General features: G+C 38.8%; 1 protein-coding gene across 1 annotated transcript; it reads left to right on the top strand.

Annotated features, from left to right (window-relative positions):
- Nucleotides 1-2,497: 2,497 nt before the first annotated feature.
- On the top strand, nt 2,498-5,385 carry LOC149813463 (putative membrane protein At1g75140). The gene has a single exon (XM_089991259.1). It carries the CDS (start codon nt 3,255-3,257, stop codon nt 5,208-5,210), a length of 1,956 nt encoding a protein of 651 aa, XP_089847385.1. The 5' UTR covers nt 2,498-3,254; the 3' UTR covers nt 5,211-5,385.
- The last annotated feature ends 17,543 nt before the right edge of the window (nt 5,386-22,928 follow it).

Genomic DNA, 22,928 nt, shown 5'->3' with positions numbered 1-22,928 from the left:
ACCGTTTTGATGGTCATCTGCTTTGGCTTGGGCTTTAAGCCCAACTGCTTCGCCTCTTCCCGCGAGACAAAGTTGTGTGTGGCCTCTGAGTCTACCATTGCTGAAATAGACTTTCCATTTATAATGACTTCGAGATACATCAGTTTTTTGCTAACCTGCATGTTCTCAACTGCGCAACTTCTAGCTGCGTTGATCAACCGCATGGCTCCCATTCACGGTTGCATGGTCTCCGTATCACTATATTCTACCTGCGCTGCATTGGCATGCCCATCATTCTTTACGAGGCGCTTTGGGTACTACTTGGTGATATGTCTATCGCCACAGAACTAACATGTCACAATTGCACCCTTGTTGATGTTATTATACTTTGTGTAGTTCTGTTTTTTGTCGGATTGGTGGTATGTCGATGCCTCACATTTGTTATTGCATTGTTCATCCTTTTTGTCTTTGTGGTTAGGCTTCTTACCGACTTTGGTTAATGGGGTGAAGGGCTTGTACTGAGTGTCAGCTAAGCGCTCAGTCGTCATATATGCATCTTCCAAAATACGGGGGTTGCTCCTTTCCACTTCAAACTATGTCTATGGCTGAAGTCCCACAATGAACCAGTTGAGTTTGTCCTTTTCTGGCATGTTAGACACCTCTAGCATAAGTTTCTGAAATATTCTGACATAGTTTTGTAATGAACTAATATGTTTAAGCTCGCCTACCATCCTGTATACCTGCCTCTACGTATTCCTTGACATAAAGTAGTTGTGCAACTCTATTTTGAAGTCGTCAAAGGTGTCTATCATGCATTGACCCCTTTCCATGTCACTGTGCTTCTGCCTCCACTAAGCGATAGCATCTCCATCGAGTAGAGCTATTGCAGCCTTGATTCTGAATGTCCAAGTAGTCTTCTACTTAGAATAAGAAGTTCTCAATGGCCTTGCTGTCGCAAAAACCACTGAACTTTGTTGGTCTTGGCACATCAATCCTTGATGGTCTTTCACCATTTCCCCTATTTAGGGTCACTGTCTACTGTAATGTGTGGTTCTTCACCTGAAGCTCCCCTACTTCAGTCAGCAAGTCGGCTACTATAATCGTCAACGAAGTGACTTATTCCATCAGCAAGATCACCTGCTCTTGTAGGCTCGCCACCATATCATTCAATCCACTGAATGATTCAATTGTGTATGAAATCACTTTTTCATGTGAAGTTATATCTTCCACCAACCTATTGACAGCTGCAGTCATCTCCTCTTATCCCCGAGGTGCACCCATCTCCTCAGCTTCGACAACTGCCTTGTTTTTTGTGTTATGCAAGTTTTGATAGGGCGCCACGATGTCTTGCTCACAAATCGTAGTCTGTCGGTGTGTTAGTCGACACCGACCCAGGAGTCCTTTCTCCAACATGAGAACGGGTTGTGATACTACTTGTCAAAGGTCTATTTTCTTCAATAGGTCAACGCAGCGTGATGGTCCTTCCTTACCGCCGCAAGCCTACTTATTGCTTGTTTGCTAGTCGTGGAAGCTTGCAAGCATAGTGCAAGAGAGCAAGAGAAAATAAAGGAAGAAGAATTGCAATCACAACAAGGGTAAACAAAAGAAAGTTCAACGCATTTGATTCATTCACAATTTTGCCCACAAGCTATTATAATTCAAGTATATGGACTGCCTCTTCGAGGTATTGATTCACTTAAACCGGAGAGCTTACATCAGACTCAACAAAAGCAAAACATACTCTAAACACAACTTTATAGTGTAAGTTATAAATGAACAATTGGAGTGGCTTGTTAAATGACTTTAAGCTTTTAATTGGGCCTATAGCTTTCCATGTCACCTCTTCCTTGGGTGGTGGGGTATGGCCTTACCAAACGAGCTGACTTTGGGTGGCAGTGAACATAACGATTACCGAAAAGCTTCTATGAATCTTCCTATTTCACATGAAGGAGTGTGCATTAGTCTGTTGGGTGTTCTTCCACTCGACAGCAGCGTATGTGCGACCTGTGGCCTATGCCTTTTATTTGTTCAGGGCGGGCGGCATGAACTCTGATTCGATCGGAGTATTCAATCCGGTTGCTAAGATGCTCAGTTGACTGTTTTCCCTCGGTAGGAAGATAGCTTTTTCTCACATTCGTGCATAAGGGTAAGGAAAAATAATAAGTTCAAAATATGAGTTAAGAATGATTTTATGATGATTAGGTGTGATTAGGGTAATTTGATTAAACTTTGCTGGGCATTTGTAAACTCTCAAAATTTTGGGGGTTTTCTCATTAAAAAAAACCAGGACCCACGCTCCACCAAACAAAGAATGTGAAATAGTAGACAACTGAAGAGGGAGACGACACACCTGGAGCGACGAAATCATTCCCGTTCTCCTTGATGGACGGCTGAAACGGTGCCTAGATGACGACCTCTAGTTGGATGTAGCGCACGAGACGAAGCCGCAACCAGGAAAGAGACAGAACACTCTGTGCCCCTTCATCCTCGGAAAGTATACGTTCGATCTCTAGAGTCTCTTCCTCGAGAGACTACCAAAGTATACGTTACGTTCCCCCTCTCCCTCTATTGCTTTCGCGTTTTGTTATTGGTTGTCTTCACCCAGCTCTCTCTGCTTCTTTAGTTGTTAACCCAAACAATGAAGTTGGCCTACGGAGCAGGTGCAGAGCACAGCTCGCACCGATGGTGTCGAGATCCGGCCGGTCTCCGGAGACGCTCGCTGACCTTAGAATTGTGAACATTACGCGTTTTCTCGGCTCTCCGAGTCGAAGATTTCGAGTAATCGGAGTTTGTTTCTTGCGTTGACTCAGGCGGGGTTGCTTGTGGAAGGAAAGCGGTTGGGTTTTGGGACCCAAATTTGCGTGGTGGTTGATTCGGTGAAGGTACGGGTTTCTGGCCAAAGCTGATCGGATTCCGGTGAGTAAGAAGGGTTTTTTCGGCTGGGTCTCGGTCCCCCGGTGCCTGGAAGAAATTGAGAAACCGTAGAGTTGAAGAGGGGATTGGGGAGCGTAGTTTTTTGGGATTTGAGAATGGAACTCGAGGGGTTCTCTTCGTTTCCGGTCGGTCTCTGCGTGAGAGTTCGTTTCGTCTCGTGTTGAGGATTTCAGGCGATATCGAGAGAACCCTAATTTGAAAGCTGAGATGGATGCTCTTGATGCAAATGGCATGAAATGAGTTCTCTGTCCGTTGCCTGCCTTTGCTGTGCCTGCTGAAATTCGGATACTTTTCTTTTTCGGATTTCTTGGTTGTTTGTTTGTTTGTCCCAATTTGCTTGAATGGGGGAACTGTGGAAGGGTTTTTTTGTGCTTCTCACCGTTTTGGTTTGTGATTTTCGGGCACTCGGCAGTGGCTTTCCTCCTTCGGAAACGTGCCCTGCCGAACCCTCGGAATCGAAACACCTCCACTATCTTATAGATAGACAAGAAACCCAACTGAAGAAACTCGAATCCCTAATCGAAAATCTGAGAGAATCCATAAGTAGGATAGAGTCACCACAGTCCAATTCCTATCCCAAATTTCAGGGCAGAAGTGTTGAAGATTCTAGGGTTAGCAAGGAGCAGGTCTTGGTGCCGAATGTGGGAGGGCAAGGGACTGAAGGGGAAGGCTCGGAAAATCAGGTCTTGGGGAAGAAGGATGCTGGTAGATGGAAGGGAGGGATTTCGGTCACCATGTATAAACCAACTTGGCCAGAGAGGTTTCAATTCCTATCGGCTGTTAAGCTCGATTGCGAGGTGACTAGCATGAATGTTTTGCCGTTTGAAGATTTTGAGGGCACTAGCAAGTACATTGCAGTAGGAGACCAGAGGGGAAGGGTTTACATTTTGTTGTCGAATGGGGATGTGTTAGCGGAGTTCCATACGTTGTCTAGTGCGTATGTGACTTCGATGCTTTCGTATATGTATTTCGAGAGGAAGGAGGGCGTTCTGGTGACAGGACACAGCGATGGATCAATATTGGTGCATAGGATATGGGAAGGAGGCAGTGTAGGAGGAATTAGTGAAGAAGATTGGCCGTATCTATCAATCGAACATCTGCGGACGCTTGTTTTGCCCGGCAAGGGAGACGGAGTTTCGGCCGACCCTGTGGCAGATGGGGAATCTGCTGTGGTTGTTTTGGAAGTTCATCAGATTGGCAGGAAGAGATTCATTCTGGCATCGGATGGAAGGGGCAGAATTCAGGTTTTCAAGGAGAATGGTACTCTGTATGGGACCGCAGTTTCATCCAATCGGCCGCTTGCATTTTTCAGGCAGCGGCTCCTGTTTCTGACTGAAAGTGGTGCAGGATCTTTGGACTTGAGAAATATGATCATTAGGGAGAGTGAGTGTGAGGGGCTTAATGGGTCTCTAGTGAAGAATTACGTGTTTGATGTATCGGAGCGCTCGAAAGCCTATGGATTTACTTCAGAAGGCGATCTTATACATGTAGTTCTTTTGGGTGATACTCTGAATTTCAAGTGCAGAGTCAGGGCCAAGAAAAAATCCGAGATGGATGGGCCTTTGGAAGTCCATGCCATCAAAGGGTACCTTCTCGCAGTGAGTTCTGATAAGGTTTTCGTGTATAATATTTCTTCTCAGGTTTACATGAGGGTCAGCAGTCTGAGACCTCTTTTCTCAGCAACCCTCGATGAGATTGTATCTTCTTTTTCAAATTCACCACCTTCTGTTGTAGATGTTAAAAAGCCTTCTGTTACTGGTAACCGTGAAAGACTTGTAGTTCTTGGTCTAGGAAGCGGATATGTGGGTATTTACCGCTCCAATCTTCCAGTTCTCAAGGCGGAGCTCAGTACTGTGTTGTGGGGTGGCCCAGTTCTGCTATTGATTTTGTTCCTAGTCGTGATTTGGCAATTCTTCGGCAAGAGGAGGGAGTCTCTTACACTTTGGGGCTCTGATGATACACTTAGTATGGGAACTACAGGGACTGGCACTTTGTTAGGTTCTGGCCATACCGCTAGAACTTATGAGGAGACAACAAGAGCTGATATGAGGGACTTGCGAGATCCCTTCAGAGATGGACCGAGAAGATACGTTTCGCCATCTCAGAGACCTTCAGGACGCCCTGGCTATACTGGAGGAGACGCAATTTCTTTCAGGTCGACCAGTTCTGCTGATCCTAGTTTCAGAACAACTTCGGAGTTGAACTATAGAGCTCCAAAAGCTGAAGCAGCGGGTTTTCACCAAAGAAGAGAGCCTTTGTTTGCAAACAATCAGGTTGTGGATGATACCATTAACTGATTTTACCTACCTTGTATGAGTTTCTGTGAGCTTATCTACATATGTCAGGGCTTTGCAGTTTTGGTTCGTGGCCCTCTGGTTTTGCATGATCCGAGTCACTCAGTGACTTTTGTAGCAGGATGTAACAGAATGGAAATTTTCTGTGAGTATATTTATAAAAAAAAACTTTGCCTCAGCTCTGAGTAAAGTTGCAATGAAGATCTTTCCTGGCCTATGTCTTTTGCCTGCCTTGTTTTTTAAGTTCATGCTATTGCAAGAATGGGCATTTGTTAGCTACCTGGCATCCAGATATACAGAAGCGTTGGTAGGTAAAAACGTGTGGATCCCAGCTTCTCCCTGCTTTCTTGTGAAAACACATTCACACGGTGGTGTTTCGTTGATGGATCTTCGCATCAACCTGACCAATTTACAACTGCAGCAAATTGAAGCAAATCTTCTAATCAGTTGGCCCTCAGTTGGATCAAAGCAACTGTATCTAAGTATGTCCTGTCCTAGGATAGATCATGAGGATAAGGACAACACGTGATATATGGCTTGTGCTGGAAAAGGCATATGGGTCTCAATGTCCATTGAGACTTATGATTCTAAAAAAAGATCTTACGTTCATAAAGAAAGAAAATATGGATATGCTATCATACCTGGACCGCATCAAGTTCTTAACGGACTCCCTTGCTTCCACCAACCATCCTGTAGAAGATGAAGATCTCGTTCAAATAGCCTTGAACGGGCTTCCCCTTAAGTATGAAAGCTTTGTTACTTCAATCACCAGTGACGCATTATCCTACTCATTTGCAGATAGATCTGCTCGTTAATAGAGAAAAACAAGTTCTAATGCTCTATTCTAAGTCGTCTGAGATGCATAAGACATCTCACACTGCCTTTACTGCCTCTAGAGGTCGTGGTCATGGGTGTGGCTTCTATAGAGATTGAGGCAGGGGTCAATGAAGGAATTCAAATCAAAACCACCTTAATGCCAATCAAGGTGTGCAAAATTCTCAAAACCAACATGAACCAGTTACTTGCCAATGCTATGGAAAACGTGGTCATATTGTTAAAAATCATTGGGATAATCCTGAAGCATTTTCAGCCATGTCTCTTTAGCAATCCACTGATGAATATTGGTATCCCGACACCGGTACGACAAAATCACCTTACCATGGCCGATCAACAGTTATCCAACAAATCTCAATACCAAGGAGGTGAATTGATCATGATTGGTAATGGTAAGATGCTTCTCATCTCACACACTAGTAATCTTATTTTATCAACAAATACATCTACCTTTGACTTGAAAAACATTCTACATGTTCTCTATATAGTCAAAAATCTTTTATCTGTGGGTCAATTTACAAAAGGTAATAATTATATTTTTTAATTTACACCTTCTAAATTCTTTGTCAAGGATCGACAAACATGCAAGATATATCTCAAGGGCTAAAAAACCAGCACGGGCCTCTATCCAATTAAGACATGAAAATTTGAAGATAGCAACTTATGCAGGAAAGAAGGCTTCATTTGATCTTTGGCATCAACGTCTCAAATATGCCAACAAGAAAATAGTTTCATTTTTAAATTCTAAACATGCAATTTTCTTTAATAGCAATAAACAAATAAAGGTGTGTGAGAATTGCTTGATTGGAAAAGCCCACAAGATTTTGTTTGGACGTTCTCTCACCCACACGTCAACTCCACTTTAACTCCTTTATGTCGACATTTGGGAACCAGCTCCAGTGCTCACTCGTGAAGGCTTTTGGTACTATCTTCTCATAGTGGATGACTTTACCCAGTTCTCGTGTCTTTTTCACTTGGTGCTACATCATAAGTACACTGGGAACATAGATAATTGTAACCATATATCTATGAAATGAGTTACATTATTAATCTATCTTCCTCTCTACAATAACCAAGAACTTTCATGGCATCGATAAAGTGCATGTCAAATCTCAAGTTTTTGAGTGTTTCAAGAATTTTAAGCAGATAGTGAAAAATAAATTTCAATTTTCTATCAAATCCTTTCAATTTGTAAATGATGGTGAATTCATTAGTCATGACTAAAAAAATTCTGCAAAGTAATGGCATTTTCCATAGATATTTATGCCCACACACTCCGGAACAAAATGGCCTAGTTGAGCAATTACACCGGCACATAGTTGAAACCGGACTGAGCATGTTGAGCACTGCCTCTCTTGCCTATGAGTTTTGGGTTGATGCATTCAGACATCTACGTATGTCATTAATAGGTTGTTGACTTTAGTTCTTGAAAGAAAAATGCCTTATGAGTTGCTTTTTAAACTCTCACTTGACTATCACCATCTTTGGGTTTTTGGTGCCTTATGTTACCCGCTTATGGTTCCATATAATACCTCACAGTTTCAACCCAAAACTAAAACATGTTTATTTCTTGGTTGTGTCTCATCACAAGGGATACATTTGCTTCGATTCCTAAACCCGTGGAATCTATATTTCTCGTCATGTGTATTTTGACAAAACGCCTTTCACTCTAGGATCGATGTTGGTCTCTCCTTCCAATCCTAATCTTTTTCAATGGGATTTGACTCAACCTATCATTCTTCCCTCTCTCACCATTGAACCAGACAACTTGGTCAACCCACCTGGTTTACATACACCAGGCTCACATGCAACACCCGAGCCAACATCACCCACGTCATCAGCGTCTTCCCATAGTGTACTAGCATCACCAGCATCAAACTCCCTACCCGATCTCTCATCACGAATTCTACCAACGTGCCCCTCACCGCCGCCCGCTGCCTCTCCAAGCCTTTGTTCTCTTGATCATGTTCATCCTATGATCACTCGCTCCATGACTGGTTCCCTTATGCTTAGGACATTCTTTAGCACCCTTTATCCCATTTTTCTTACCTATTTTAGTGTTGCCTTACTTGAACCAGAACTCTCCTTTAAACAGGCCAACCTACATCTCAAGTGGTGGGCTGCAATGGCAGATGAGTTTCATGCTCTTCAGCTTAATCGAACATGGCATCTTTTACCCCCTCAGAGTCACTACAATGTTATTGGTTCTAAATGGGTTTATTGTATCAAACGCCATGTTGATGGATCCATCGCTCGCTATAAGGTTTATTTTGTCATCAAAGGTTTTCATCAAGAAGACATTGACTTCTTTGAGACATTCAGTCAAGTCGTTAAACCCACCTCCATTCAAGTTATTCTTGCTCTTGTTGTCTCTCTACAATGACCCATTCATTAATTAGATTTCAACAATGTATTCCTAAATAGTTTCCTTGCAGAAGATGTCTATATGTGCCAACTACAAGGATTTGAAGATTCTAATTGTCCTCACCATGTGTGCAAACTAGATGGTGCCATCTATGGGCTAAAGCAGGCTCTTCGATACGAGCGTCTCAGCTCATATCTACTCTGTCATAGATTTTTCGTGTCTCAGTCGGATGCCTCTTTGTTCATTTTTCAAAAACATGGTCTTTTTCTATACTTATTTATTTATGTTGATGATATTATAATTACGAGCAACTTCTCTATGGCCATTTAACAGTTGATTACACATCTTGGTTTCGAAATTTTGATCAAAGACCTAGGCCAAAATTATTTTCTTGGAATCGAGGTGAGCTACCCTTCCACAGGTCTTCACTTATGTCAGCGTACTGCTATGCAAGGCATCAATGGCTTATGCAAAGCCCATTTCCACTCCTTTGAGCTCCCGCACCAAGTTATCATGTGATGGTTCTCCATTATTTCATGATGTCACTTTGTATCACAACATCATTGGAGCCTTACAGTACCTCACCATCACTAGACCCAATGTCGCATTTGTTGTTAACAAAGTATTCTAGTTTTTGCATCAACCCACTCTTGCTCACTGGTTTGTCGTTGAATGCATATTGCGCTATATTAAGAATACCCTTCATCATGGTCTTTAGTTTAAGAGGTCGACCTCTCTCCAAGGGTTGTGTAGGATCGTATGGCCATAAGTGATTGTTGGAGGCCATTCCAATAGTCGTAATACAAAAGACATGTCTCTTGAGGGATGAAGGGATTTTTCCTAGGGTTGTGTCCCAAAACTTGAACCCTTTCATGTCTATAAATGCAATATGAAAACATACAAAATATACACAAAAAGAAAGTATCAGTTCTGGTTACTAAAGCATTGAGATAGAAAGGGTTGAGAGTTCAGAACGTAAGAGCAAAGTCTTCATCCCGCTGCAAATTCGGCCCAGTGCAAAGTCGCTTCCCAAGATTGGTATCAGAGCGCGAGTTTGACAGATCCCAGTCTGTAAATGTGTGCCCCAGTTAGTATCTCATGCATCGCCTGAAAAAAAGTCAAATAGAGAAATAAGAGATTGAGGTTAGTAAAATGTTTTCTATTCATTCAAAGGGCAATCAATGAATCAAAATATTGATTGTAGAAAACCCAAATCTTTGGTACATAAACACTTTTTTTTTAGAGAAAGAGGGTTTGGCTCCCTCTTTCCTCGCTCTCTTGTCTGAGGGGCTCGAACCAAAAGGCAAAGGCACAGAACAGTGCTAGATTTGTAGTTGTTGATAGGAGGTGCCGCTGGACCGGCCGCCTGCAGCGAGGCCGAATTTTCTCCAGGCCCTAAAAAATGGAAGCAAATCAGGTCATGCTGAACATGAGCGTTTTTGCTCATGCCGACATCATGGTCATCTGTTTGCATTTTGGATGAATGCCATGTGGTTTTGTTGACTTTTGAGCTTTTTAAAATGCAAATCGAATGGTCACGATGTTGGCATAAGAAAAAATGCTCATGTTCAGCATGACCTGGTCTGCTTCCCTCAAAAACCCCTCGTCGATGAAGGCCCCGCTCTTTGAGGACGTGCAGTGATTGTCGATCACCCTGTTCGATGTGGTGGAGGAAGGTTGTTGGGGTTGGTCATCGGGTACTGTAGAGTGTGATGTGCTATCTTCGCACCGGCTGTTGTGCTCCATCTGCAGCAGTAGACAAAAACAAAAAAGGGGGAAAATTAGTTTTTTTGGGCATCACAAAAAATCGAGCATTGTCGAGAAAAATATTGGTTGTCTCCAGAGTCATTGATGGTGGCAGACTCTTCTCTGTTCAGTTCGGCCTTCGAGTTGTCAGAGAAACTTTGTCTTGTCAGAGAAACTATTTTCCCCTCTTTCTGAAAACCATCAACGAGGGCTTGAGGAGGGCCAACCCATCGGGCTTGAGGTAGGTTGATCATTGACCTCTCCATGAGAGACTGAATCGGCAGAAGCACCAGTGGTGCATCGCAGTTCGAAGAGGGTACTGTCGATGCGTCGCAGTCCGGAGAGGGTCGATTCATCGAGTTTGAGGTGGGAAGAATGTTGGCCCTCCTATGAAAGATTGAATCGTCGAAACCATTTGTGTGCTACACTCCGATGAGGGCACTGATGGTACATCGCCGAAAGGAGCCATGACTAGTTTTGGCATGAGGAGGAAGAAGGGTCAAAACCCTTCTTTATGTTTCTCTTAAAAGTTTTAATAATCTTTTTTTATTTAAAGTTGTTTCATTGAAGTCCATATTATTATTATAAATTCCATTTAGAACCCTTTTTAATTTTCAAATTAGTGGTTCTATTTCTGTAATTTTCCAAAACAAACCTGTCAGTTGGAAAATTTCGTGACAAGGTCTCTGCCTGTCGATTTTCTAGAAACAGACTTATGGTTTTCTGAATTTACAGAAAGAGGGTTGAATCTTTTTGTTTAACTTAGAATTTTTTTATTTTGAAGTTTCTAGTTTTGTTTTTGCTTAAAAAGGTTTATGTCTTTTTGGAAATCACAAAAAAGTGGTTTATCTTTTCTGATAAACTCAGAAACTTTAGAAAGTGTTTTGTTTTATTGAATTTTTGCATAACAGGGTCTTTGAATTTTTTTGATATTACAGAAAAGTGTCTGAACTTTCTGTATAACTCAAAAAGTTGCAGAAAGAGGTTTCTATGATTTTTGTTTACAGAGAACCTCTCACAATACTTTTTGAAATTACAAAAAAGGGGTTCTAGATTTCTGAAAACCACCTAATACTTATTTTTTGTCAAATAGTGCTTAAAGTTAGGAATTTTTGTAAGTTTCTTGCATACTTAAAGATTGTACTTCATGCTAAACTAGTTTAAAAAGATCAAAACTAGTTATATTTACAAATATTAGTTGGAATAAGCTTTATTAATTTTAATATTTGTTTATAATTAGGAAAATGGCAAATCCAATAGTCATGGCTGAGTTGTCTAAAATCGAAAAACTCAATAGGATAAATTTTGAAATATGGAGAAGAAAAATAGAATATCTATTGATACACGACAAGACCCTATATATATTGAACAATGCAAAATCTTCACTAACTAGTAAATCGATTGAAGAAGAGAAGAAAGCTCATAACAAGTTTATTGAAGATGATCAACTTGCTCAAGCAACTCTTTTAACATTTATGCAAGATGATCTCATCCGAGTGTTTGAAGATTTTGACACTGCAAAGAGAATTATGGAAGAAGTCAGAAAGAAGTATGACATGACTTCAGGAACCCACATTCAACTTCTTCTAGAGCAATACAACTCTTGCATGCTGAAAGAGTCAGATAACATGGTATATCATGTGAATTGAATGTTGGTAATGGCTAAAGACTTAGCCATAGCAGAAAATGATATTCTTGAGTGCATGCAAATCTCCACCATATTAAATAGCCTTCCTCCAACGTGGAAGATGGTGTCGATTGCAATGAGATTAAACCAGAAAAGCTTTACTCTAACAAAGCTCTCTTTGCAATTAGCTCTTGAACAAGAGCATATGTTAAAAGACAAAAAAGGAGAAGTTATGAATACTCGAGAGTCCTTCCCGGCAACTTCTCACAAATTCAAGCCTAAAGGCACATTCTTCAAAAAATTTAAGAAGAAAAAATTCAACAAGAAGCATTCAATGCAAACCAAGAACTCCAAGACTGCAATTAGGAGAGCATGTTTTTCTTGTAAAAAAGGTTGGGCTTTTCAAGAATAATTGTCCAAATAGAACCAAGAAAGAGACTCTAGGAAAGCTAGTAAATGAAGAACAAGAATCAGTACGCACTATATCTGAATTATTGATCACAGATAGTGATCTCCCAAGGTGATGGATAGATTCAGGGGTGATGCGACATGTGTCTAAGATAAAAGAAAAACTTATGGAAATGAAGGAATTGAAGCTTGGAGATTATAAGGTGTATATGGAAAATAACACCTATAATGATGTGGTCGAGATAGGGACCTATAGGCTTCAAGTAGAAGGGACCAGTTTTCTATTAACAAATATACTTTATGTACCTTCCATGAGAATAAATCTTTTAGCAGTAGGAGATTTTACTAAAAAGAGCTTCGAAATCCGCTTTCGGGGTGACAAGGTCACTATTGAGAAAGATAGGAAAGTGAAGCTCACTGGTCACTATGATGTTGACCATAGTCTTTTTCGTCTTAATGTAACTCCTTCTATAAGTAATACAATGAATATTTTTTGTTATAATGATTGTGTATTTAATATTGATGCATATTTATGACATTTAAGGTTAGATAATATAAATGTCAATAAAATGAAAAGAATAATTCGCATGAGATTATTATCTTCTTTTAAAAATATAGAATTTGAAAAATATAAACCATGTATATCACGAAAAATGACAAGAAAACATTTTCTTAAGGGAAGTAGGTTATATGATTTGTTAGTTCTAGTACACATAGATATTTGTGAACCTTTAACCATAGAAACACATAAAAGGAAATCATATTTCATCACATTTGTAGATGATTACTCTAAGTATGAATGCATATACCTAATTTCTAAGAAATTTGAAGCTCTAGAAAAGTTTAAGGCATACAAACATGAAGTTGAAGGATTACTAGAAAAAAAATTCCGGTTATCAGATCTGATAGAGGAGGTGAATATAACTCTGATTAGTTTAAAAACTTTTGCATTGATAATAATATAACTCCTCATGCAACTATACCTTATACACTATAACAGAATGGTGTAGCAGAATGAAGAAATAGAACATTAATGGATATGACAAGATCCATGTTGACACATGCAAAAATTTTCAAGAAGTTCTAAGGAGAAGCAATTTGTACTGCCATATATATCCTGAATAAGGTTCTTTCTAAGGTTGTAGAGCTTACTCTACATGAATTATGGATTGGTAGGAAGCCAGACTTGAGTCATTTACGAAAGTGGGGGTCACCTACTCATGTATTGATTATTAGTCAAATAAGAGACAAGTTAGATAGTAAAACTATCAAATGCATCTTCATGGGATACCCAAAGGGATCAAAGGGATATCAACTATATAATCTTGAAAAATGATTTATAGAGAGTAGAGAGGTAGAATTCTTGAAAACTCAAGAAAGCATTTCTTCTCCTAAAGATGATGATGTCTTTCTGGATATCATAAATGATCCTAGAATACCCATTCAAGAGTTAAAGTATAACGATACAGTTGTGAATAATAAACAAACTTCACAACCCATAACTAGACAGAAAAGAACAAAAACTCCTTCATCCTATTTGAATGATTATTATATATTCTTAAGTGAGGAATTATGCTATTTCATGGATTTGGATGAAACTCTTGATAACTTGAGTTTTGAAGATGCGATTGATTCTAATGAGTCTGAATTCTGGAAGAAAGCAATAAAAGATGAGTTGGACTCCATAAAAAAAAATAGAGTTTGGGAACTAACTACCTTTCCTAATGGATATAGGGTAATTGGTAGCAAGTGGGTTCTCAAGAAAAAACTCAAGGCAGATGGATTTATTGATAGATTCAAAGCAAGATTAGTAGAAAAATGTTATACTCAATAAGAAGGGATTGATTATAAAGAAACTTACTCTCTTGTAGCCAAACTTGTATTTATTCACATTATTTTGGCATTGGTAGTTTATTTTGATCTTGACTCACATCAAATGGATGTGAAAAGGACCTCCTTAAATGGTGAATTAAATGAAATTATTTTCATGCAGCAATCAGAATGTTTTGAAATTAAAGGTAAAGAAGATAAAGTATATAAGTTAAATAGTTCCTTGTATGGACTTAAGCAGTCACCAAGACGGTGGTATTTGACTTTTCATAATGCTATAACGAAATTGGGTTATGAGGCAAATAATCTGAATTACTGTGTATATGCCAAGAATAGTGGGGGTAAGTTTATTGTGCTATCCCTATATGTTGATGATATATTAATTGCAGAAAATAACATAGATATGATAAATATGACTAAATCATGGTTAAGTTCTCGATTTGAAATGAAGGATATGGGTGAAGCTTTATATATCCTTGGAATTAAAATCCACAGAGATAGAAAATCGAGATTGCTATGTCTGAGTCAAGAAAAATATCTTGGCCTCATTCTAAAAAAATTTAGAATAGAAAGTACCAAGGCAAAAGGTACTCATGTAGTAAAAGGCCAAAAGTTAAGTAAGAATGACTATCCAAAGGATGGACAAGAAAAGTTGAATGTTCTATATGCTTAGGCAATTGAAAGTCTGATATATGCAATGCTTTGTATTAGACCTGACTTAAGCTTTGGTGTAAGTCCAGTAAGTAGATATCAAAATAATCTTGGGCTCTCTCACTGGGAAGCAGTGAAAAGAATTTTTTGATATCTAAAGAGAACTAAAGAACTTAAGTTATATTATCAGTTAAATAGTTTAAAGCTTTTAGGATACTCAGATGTTGACTTTGTTGGTGATAAAGATGAAGCAAAGTTCACCTCTGATTATATATTTATGTTAGGAGGTGGGGCAATTGCATGGTCATGCAAGAAACAAGGGTGTGTGACACAACATACCCTGGAAGCTGCGTATATTGCCTGTAAAATGGAAGCTACATTTGATGTGAGGATAAATCGTTTCTTAAATGAGTTGAAATTGGGCATTCCAAAAGATCTAGTTCAACTATATTGTGACAATAAAGTTGTTATAAGACTAATACAAACAGGAGTTGATAGCTCTAAAAGTAAGCATATTGAACTTAAATATCAATATATTCATGATATGCTTATGAAAAATGAAATAGCAGTGGATTATGTTCCTTCAAGTGACATGGTAGCAGACTCGCTAACCAAGGCAGACACTGAGGATGTTTTCACTAGATATGCAAGTCAGATGGGACTCAAATATGTCTAAGTGATAAATGAGTAAAAAATACTTAGGAAGTGTGTATGCAAGGTTTTGGTTGAGAACAAACATATAAACACAATGAGAGTAAAGATTACTTAGAAAGTGTGTATGCAAGGTTTTGGTTTAGAACAAGCATATAAACACAATAAGAGTAAAGATTACTCAAGAAGTGTGTATGCAAGGTTCCTGTTGAGAACAAGCATATAAACACAGGATGTCCCTTATGGCCAAGTGAGAGATGCAAGGTCGTATATCCATAAATGACTGTTGGAGGCTATTCCAACAATCACAATACAAAAGACATGTCTCTTGGGGGATGGAGGGATTTCCCTTAGGGTTGTGTCCCAAAACTTGAATCATTTCATGTCTATAAATGCAGTATGAAAACATACAAAATATACACAAAAAGAAAGTATCAGTTCTGGTTACTAAAGCATTGAGATAGAAAGGGTTGAAAGTTCGGACTCACTGGTGATTTCGAGCGTAACAACGAAATCTTCATCCCACTGCAAATTTGTCTTTGTGCAAAGTCTCTTCTCAACAAAAAATATGTAGGAGGATTTGTTGTTTTCCTGGGTCCTAATATTGTTTCTTCGTCCTCTAATTGCAAGCATAAAACAATGGCCCGCTAAAGCACAGAGGCTGAGTACAAATCCCTATCACTTGTCATCTCTGAACAAATGAGGTTGTTTCCAAACAACCTCATCGAGATCTTGATAAAGCTGATCTCCACACAACGCACAACTCAGCAAATGAGGTTTCACAACCTTATCGAGATTTCAGGAGACAAAAGAGGGGACAATTGATGCATCTTTTTGTGCGTCTTCTCTTTTCACATTTAACGATTTTTGTTTTGTGTACGAGTCTGGACTCTTTCCAGATATGTATTGTACCAAAATTTTATCATATATAGGGTTGAAAATCAGAGTTTCCAAGTGTCTCACCTCTTCTTTCACTTTTCATTTCATTAAACTCTCATAATTGCAAAAGCTGCTTGGGCTTCTCAACATAAACTTTCACCAGCAGTGGATGTGAAAACCATGTTTAAACTTTAACTGTATCTTAATAAAAAATAAGCTTTAGATCAAGCACTTCCCATGTTTACATATGTTTTTAAAGAGATAAAAAAGGAATGGCTCATGTCACGTAAAAATAATATGAAAGAATAATCAAATTTTTATGCTAAATTTACTTAATCCAAAGCGTGAATCTTAGTAAATAGACAATGATATATGAACACGTTTATAGGTGTACACTAAGCAAAAAATATAGGTGATTATGTTCTTCTGAAGTATTCAGGATATTTAAGAGATAAAATTGTTTAGGAGCTATATATTTTCACAAAGTCAGGGCAGTGTTTATATGTAGGGGTGTCAACGGGTCAGGTTTACCCGGACCAAACCCTACAGGGTCCAGGTACGGTGACAAATAAGAAGACTCGGGTCCGGATCCGAAGGTCTGATTAATACAGGGGATCCGGGTATAGTTTGTGAAATTTTATACCGGACCCAGGCCCAACCCGAGTTCTGATTAAGACCTGCAAATTTTCAATGTAAAAAAATAAAAAATATTATTTTACTGGGTATGGTCCGTGTCTGGTTCATGTAGTTTCTATCGGATCTGGGTATGGTTTCTCTTAAAGTAGACCCGATTAAACTTGGGTCCGGACCCGATAAAAATCTGGTTCAAGTCTGGTTCCATCTGGGTCCAAACCAAACCCGACCCGTTGACATATATATATATATATACATATATATATATATATATATATATATATATATATATATATATATATATATATATATATATATGTGTGTGTGTGTGTGTGTGTGTGTGTGTGCAGTAGCTGCCTTATACCTCCAACAGGGGGAACATTTGATGGATGCGCACGCATCCAAAGACACTAAATACGTCTTTAGCAGCGGGTGAAACTGCCACTAAAGATCCAAGGTATCTTTAATTGTGTGTTCACCTGCCATTCGCCTACCAGAGGATAGGCAACCCTGTGTGTGTGTGCTGTATACTAATCAAATCCTATGGATCTGACTCTGTGTGTGCTGTATACTAATCAAATCCTATGAACCTTGTTTATCATCAAACCCACATCCTATATAATCTAATATATGTCAGGATCTTGGAAGAAAGGAGATTAGCATAAATAGCACAAAAACTTTTTTAGATTTTTTTTATGACAAGAAACCCTCCTAGAAGCATAGAAAATCCTGGGTGGGAGCCCCACAATCTGACCCTCCTCTGAAAGCTATGAACACACTTGTGCACCAGCGGGGTTTGATCCGGCACTTTCGTCTCAGCACCCTCACCACCACCCTGCTGGCCACGCAGGCAACCTCCACGGTGGTTCAACTTTAAGAAAATTAAAGTTGCCTGTAAAGATTAAACAAAATAAATTGCATAAAACGCCTGCTAGTAGTTGTATGTGTCATACATAAATATTCAAAATTTAGATCACCAGAAATCACCATTTTTTTGTTTACACATAACCACCTAACAGCCCCTATTTCCGTATGTAACCTGGTCTTTGACAAAAAAAAAATCCCCTTTCTATAGTATTTATGCTAAAAATACTTTTTTTTATAATGAAGTAGCTATCTCCTTAAGTTTTTTTTTTAAAAAAAGGCAAGCTGAGGTTAGGCAGACCCCTACAAGTTATACAACTATACCATTGGGTTTTGAACCTCCAACGTTCCAACACAAGGTGACGTGCACTAGTAGCTCCTACCAAACAAGCTGAGCCCCAGTTGGTTATTTTCCCAATTTTTTCTTTCTTTGCCAAACAAAGAGAAACCCCCATCACCAACTGCACATCGGCGAGCCTCTGGTTAGTAAAACCATTGAGATGCTCTCTGCCCACCAGGAAGTACACCCAGCTTAGACTTGGACTTTGTGGCAATGGATGCCCCAAGTGGGTTTCGAACAATGATCATCCCATGTCAAGTGACACCCTTGCCCCTATCTATGAACGCAAAGCCTTCGTAGTCTGCTATCCCCATCATTAGCAATGTTTAAAACAGGTTTTTTAAATAAATCTTTAAAAACAATGAAACTCCATATTTGCATAATGCCTAAAAAATGCATTCTTTTGAGAAAAACCTTTAGAATGCAAAAAATTGCACTAGAAAATTTACTTATCAAAAAAAAAAAAAAAAACCTAATACGTGTTCAATTCATTGGATCTTAGATTCTAATCATATTGAGTATTTGATTTGAAACCCATAGTTTTTTATATTTTAACTTGATTTTCAAGAAAAAAAATTCTCATATATACGTCTGCTTTTTCTACTTCATTTTACAAATTAAGCCAAATTAGAACTGTGCACATTATTTGACATTTTTTCATTCTTTTAATCATGCATCGTTTTTCGCCATTTCATGTATTGCTGCCTATGAGTTTGCCAAGGCCCTTGTTTTGTTTCCATGAGGCCTCACCATACCAAGGAATAAAACTGAAGTTGGGTGAACGGAGCAAGGGCGATGGAAGTGGAGACGGATGGCTATCCAGGAGATCTGCGTAAGGCCATAATTCCTCCACCTACCTCTGTATCTTGGGCGCAGGTGGTCGGTGGAGGAAAGGAGGCTTCAAGTGTTGGATTGGTCCACCTGCGCACAAACAGAAAATGGTAGAAAAAGAGTACCTGATGCAGCCATCGTTGAAACAGGATCAGTGGCTGGAGGTGGCGACCAGAGTAGGGAAAACCGCTGGTGGTGACTGGAGCAGGGGGGCTTCTCTCCTCAGCCGGACTGCTGCCCTCTACAAGTGCAGGCAACCGGATGCAGTCGGTGAGCAGGATCACCGTTCCCTCACCGGATGAAATGTGAGATTTCAAACCTCTATTCCTTTTTTGTTTTTCGCTATTTTTCTGTATTGTTCTGTATAGGGTTGCTCATGAAACCCCTTTTTTATAGACACAAAAATGGGAACGGTTGTGTAACTGTTCCCCCTTATTTTATGCAGTTTTAATGGAATGAGCATCTTTAAGAGAGGAAGTGTTACCCACATCGTGGGTAACCACCACCAACGTGGTGGTTTATCCCAACAGTTTTTCACTTGTTTTGATGATAAACTCTTTTAACCAAAAAAACTTATGTGAATAACTTGATAAATAGTTTGGCCTTTATAATCTATTCTATAAATCCTGAGTTAAATCTCTAATCCTTATGAGATTAACAATAATTATAATGAGAATCAATAACTGAAAGTGATCACTTTATTTATGTGCATATGTCAAAAAAGAGTTTAACAAGCTCATCCTCATTACATGTTCGAAATATAATCCCGGTGCTAGCCCTTTAGTAAGAGGATCAGTGATCATCTCTTTGGTACCAATATTAACAATATGCACTAGATGATTCTCCGTCCTTTCTTTAACAACAAAATACTTTAATTCCATATGCTTGCACGACGTAGTACTTTTGTTGTTGTTCGAAAAGGACACTGCAGCTTCATTATCATAGTAGACCTTCAGTGGCTTCCCAATGGAATCAACCACCTTTAACTATGATATGAAGTTCTTTAACCATATAGCCTGCGAAGTAGTCTCGTACAATGCTATGAATTTTGCCTCCATGGTGTGGGCAGCAGTGGTCGTCTGCTTTCCACTCCTCCAAGAGATCGCGCCCCCAGCAAGTAAGAAGACGTACCCAATAGTAGACTTTCTACTATCAAAGCATCATCCTAAATCTGCATCTGAGTAGCCAATGACCTCAAAATGATCAACTTTATGATACGTCAACATATAGTCTTTTATTCCTTGCAAGTACCGCAAGACTTTCTTGGCAGCCTTCCAATGGAGTAAACCTGGGTTAGACTGAAATCCACCAAGCACCCCTACTGCAACAGAAATATCTGGTCGAGAACAAGTATGCGCATACTGCAAGCTGCCAACAACTGATGCATATGGATAAGCACTCATCTGTGCTTTGTCAATATCGTTCTGTGGACAATCCTTTAGGCTCAGCTTGTCACCCTTAGATATGGGTGTTGAACTAGGAGAACAATTTTTCATCTCATATCGCTTTAACACCTTATCTATGTAGGATCTTTGGGAGAGGCCTAAAAAACCTTTTGCTCTGTCTCAACGGATCTCAATGCCAAGAACATAAGCAGCCTCACCCATATCTTTCATATCAAAATGTGATGCAAGAAACTATCTTGTCTCTGAAAGCAACTTTATATTGTTGGTTGCAAGTAAAATGTCATCCACATACAACATCAATATAATGAACTTACTCCCACTTTTCTTAAGGTATATACATTGATCAATAATGTTTTCTATAAACTCGAAAGTCACAATGACTTAGGAAAATTTAATATACCACTATTGAAAGGCATGTTTAAGTTCATATATTGATTTATTGAGCTTGCAAATCAGGCGATTATTTTCAGAGAAACCAAAAGGTTGTTTCATGTATACCTCTTCATTCAGATCCTCGTTGAGGAACATTGTTTTCACATCCATCTGATGTAGCTCTAAGTCATAATGAGCTACGAAGGCCAAAATTATCATCATTGACTCTTTAGTTGAGACAGGAGAAAATGTCTCATTGTAGTCAATGCCCTCCATCTGGGTGAATCTTTTAGCAACCAATCTTTTTTTATGTCTCTCTATGTTACCTTTAGAGTCATTTTTTGTCTTAATGACCCATTTACACCCTACAAGCTTTACTCCCTTAGGTAACTCGACAAGATCCTACACTTGATTTTTAGCCATAGAGTCTAACTCTTCTTTCATGGCTTTTAACCAGTGTGTAGATTGTTTGCTTTCCACAGGTTATATAAAAGTCAATGGGTCATCATCTATATCTATGAAATCACCAGGCTCCTGAAGGTACACCACATAATCAAAATGTATGGCAGATCTCTTAATCCTTGTGGATCTCCAAACAGGTTGTTTTTCAAGCTCAGATTGAACCTGATCATCCTGTTCGTGCTCTTCTGCATTATCCACAATAGGTTCACTTTAGATTTTTGCATTAACAACCGAATGATCAACCACATCCTCATTAGGAATAATAATGTGGTATCTTTCGATGTTTTCCTTAACAGGTGATGAAACTGGATCTTGTACTTCCTCAAAACCAAGGATTTGAAGTGCACTTAATCCTATTGAACCATCTTCTAAGAATTTTGCCTTATCTATTTCAACAATCTGTGGTGAGTGAGATGGGCAATAAAACATGTATCATTTTGATCTTTCTGGATAACCAATGAAATATCCACTGGTTGTTCTTGAATCAAAGGCTTTAATGTAGGGGTTATACAACTTAGCCTCTACAGGACATCCACATATGTGCATATAAGACAGTGATGGTTTCCTACATGTCCACAACTCATAAGGAGTTTTAGGCACAGATTTCGTATGAACTTTATTCAAAATACGTACAGCAGTCCTTAAGGCTTCACCCCACAACTTTATGGGAAGTGTTAAATAATTCAACATAGCTCTGATCATTTCTTTAAGCGTACGATTTCTTCTTTCAGCTACATCATTCTGATAGGCACTACCAGGCATGGTATATTGAGAAACAATGTCTTTCTCTTTGAGAAATCGAGCTAATGGTCCTTCCCTTTGCCCCATCTCAGTAAATTTAGCATAATATTCGTCACCTCTATCAGACCTGACTATCTTAATAACCTTATCGGTTTGTTTCTCTACTTCTTTCTTAAATTTCTTAAATATATGAAAAATATCAAATTTTTCAAAAATCAACTAGAGATATATATACCGAGAATAGTCATCAATAAAGATGACGAAATATTTTTTGCCTGTCTAACAAGGGGAAAATGGTCCACATACATTCGTATGAACTATCTCCAATATCTCACTGTTGCGTTTGGCACCCTCTTTATATGTGTTTGCATGCTTAGCCTTTATGAAATCAACACATGGGCCATTGTCGGTAAAATCTAGAAATTTCAAGATCCCTTCATTTACGAGTTTCTTTATTCTCTTTTTAGATATATGACCCAACCTTTGATGTCAAAGCATGTAAGATTTATCATTTATCAAGCTATGTTTATTTTCAACCAATGAGTATTAAGAAGTCAGAGACTCCTCAGTTTGGATCTTCACATTCAATCTATATAAACCATCATAAACTGATGCAGAACCAATTTCAATTGAATTTCTATAAATGAACAATTTAGAATTTTCAAACTTAAAACAATATCCAAATTTATCCAACTTTGAAATTGAAATTAAGTTTCTACTATATGATAAAATATAAAAGACATCATGAAGATCTAAAACTATGCTTGTATCCAGAGTAATCCTGCAGGTTCCAACACCCTTCACATGTGAACGTATCTTGTTTCCTGAATAGATGCTCTTCTCATGCATTGTTAGTTCCCTTCTGCTCAGAAACAACTGTAGACATTTGGAAATATGAACAGTAGCACCAGAATCAATCCACCAGCTATTTTCAAGAATTTGTAATAAATTATATTCGTGAGAAACAAATGACAAATTATTTCTCTTTTCCAACCACTTTTTGTACTTTATGCAATTTGTCTTCCGGTGTCTCTTCTTCTTGCAAAAGAAGTACTTTATGGAAGCAGAGTCAGATTGCTTG

Source organism: Nuphar pumila, chromosome 16 (genome assembly GCF_984573655.1).
Source record: "Nuphar pumila chromosome 16, dmNupPumi1.hap1.1, whole genome shotgun sequence".
In the NCBI taxonomy this organism is placed as follows: Eukaryota; Viridiplantae; Streptophyta; class Magnoliopsida; order Nymphaeales; family Nymphaeaceae; genus Nuphar; species Nuphar pumila.
Note: the sequence above shows the minus strand (reverse complement) of the source record. Positions and strands in the feature narration are given on the sequence as shown.

Bases quoted from the DNA above. Each gene is read 5' to 3' on its own strand.
- LOC149813463 (XM_089991259.1), top strand. From the start codon at position 3,255: ATGGGGGAACTGTGGAAGGGTTTTTTTGTGCTTCTCACCGTTTTGGTT.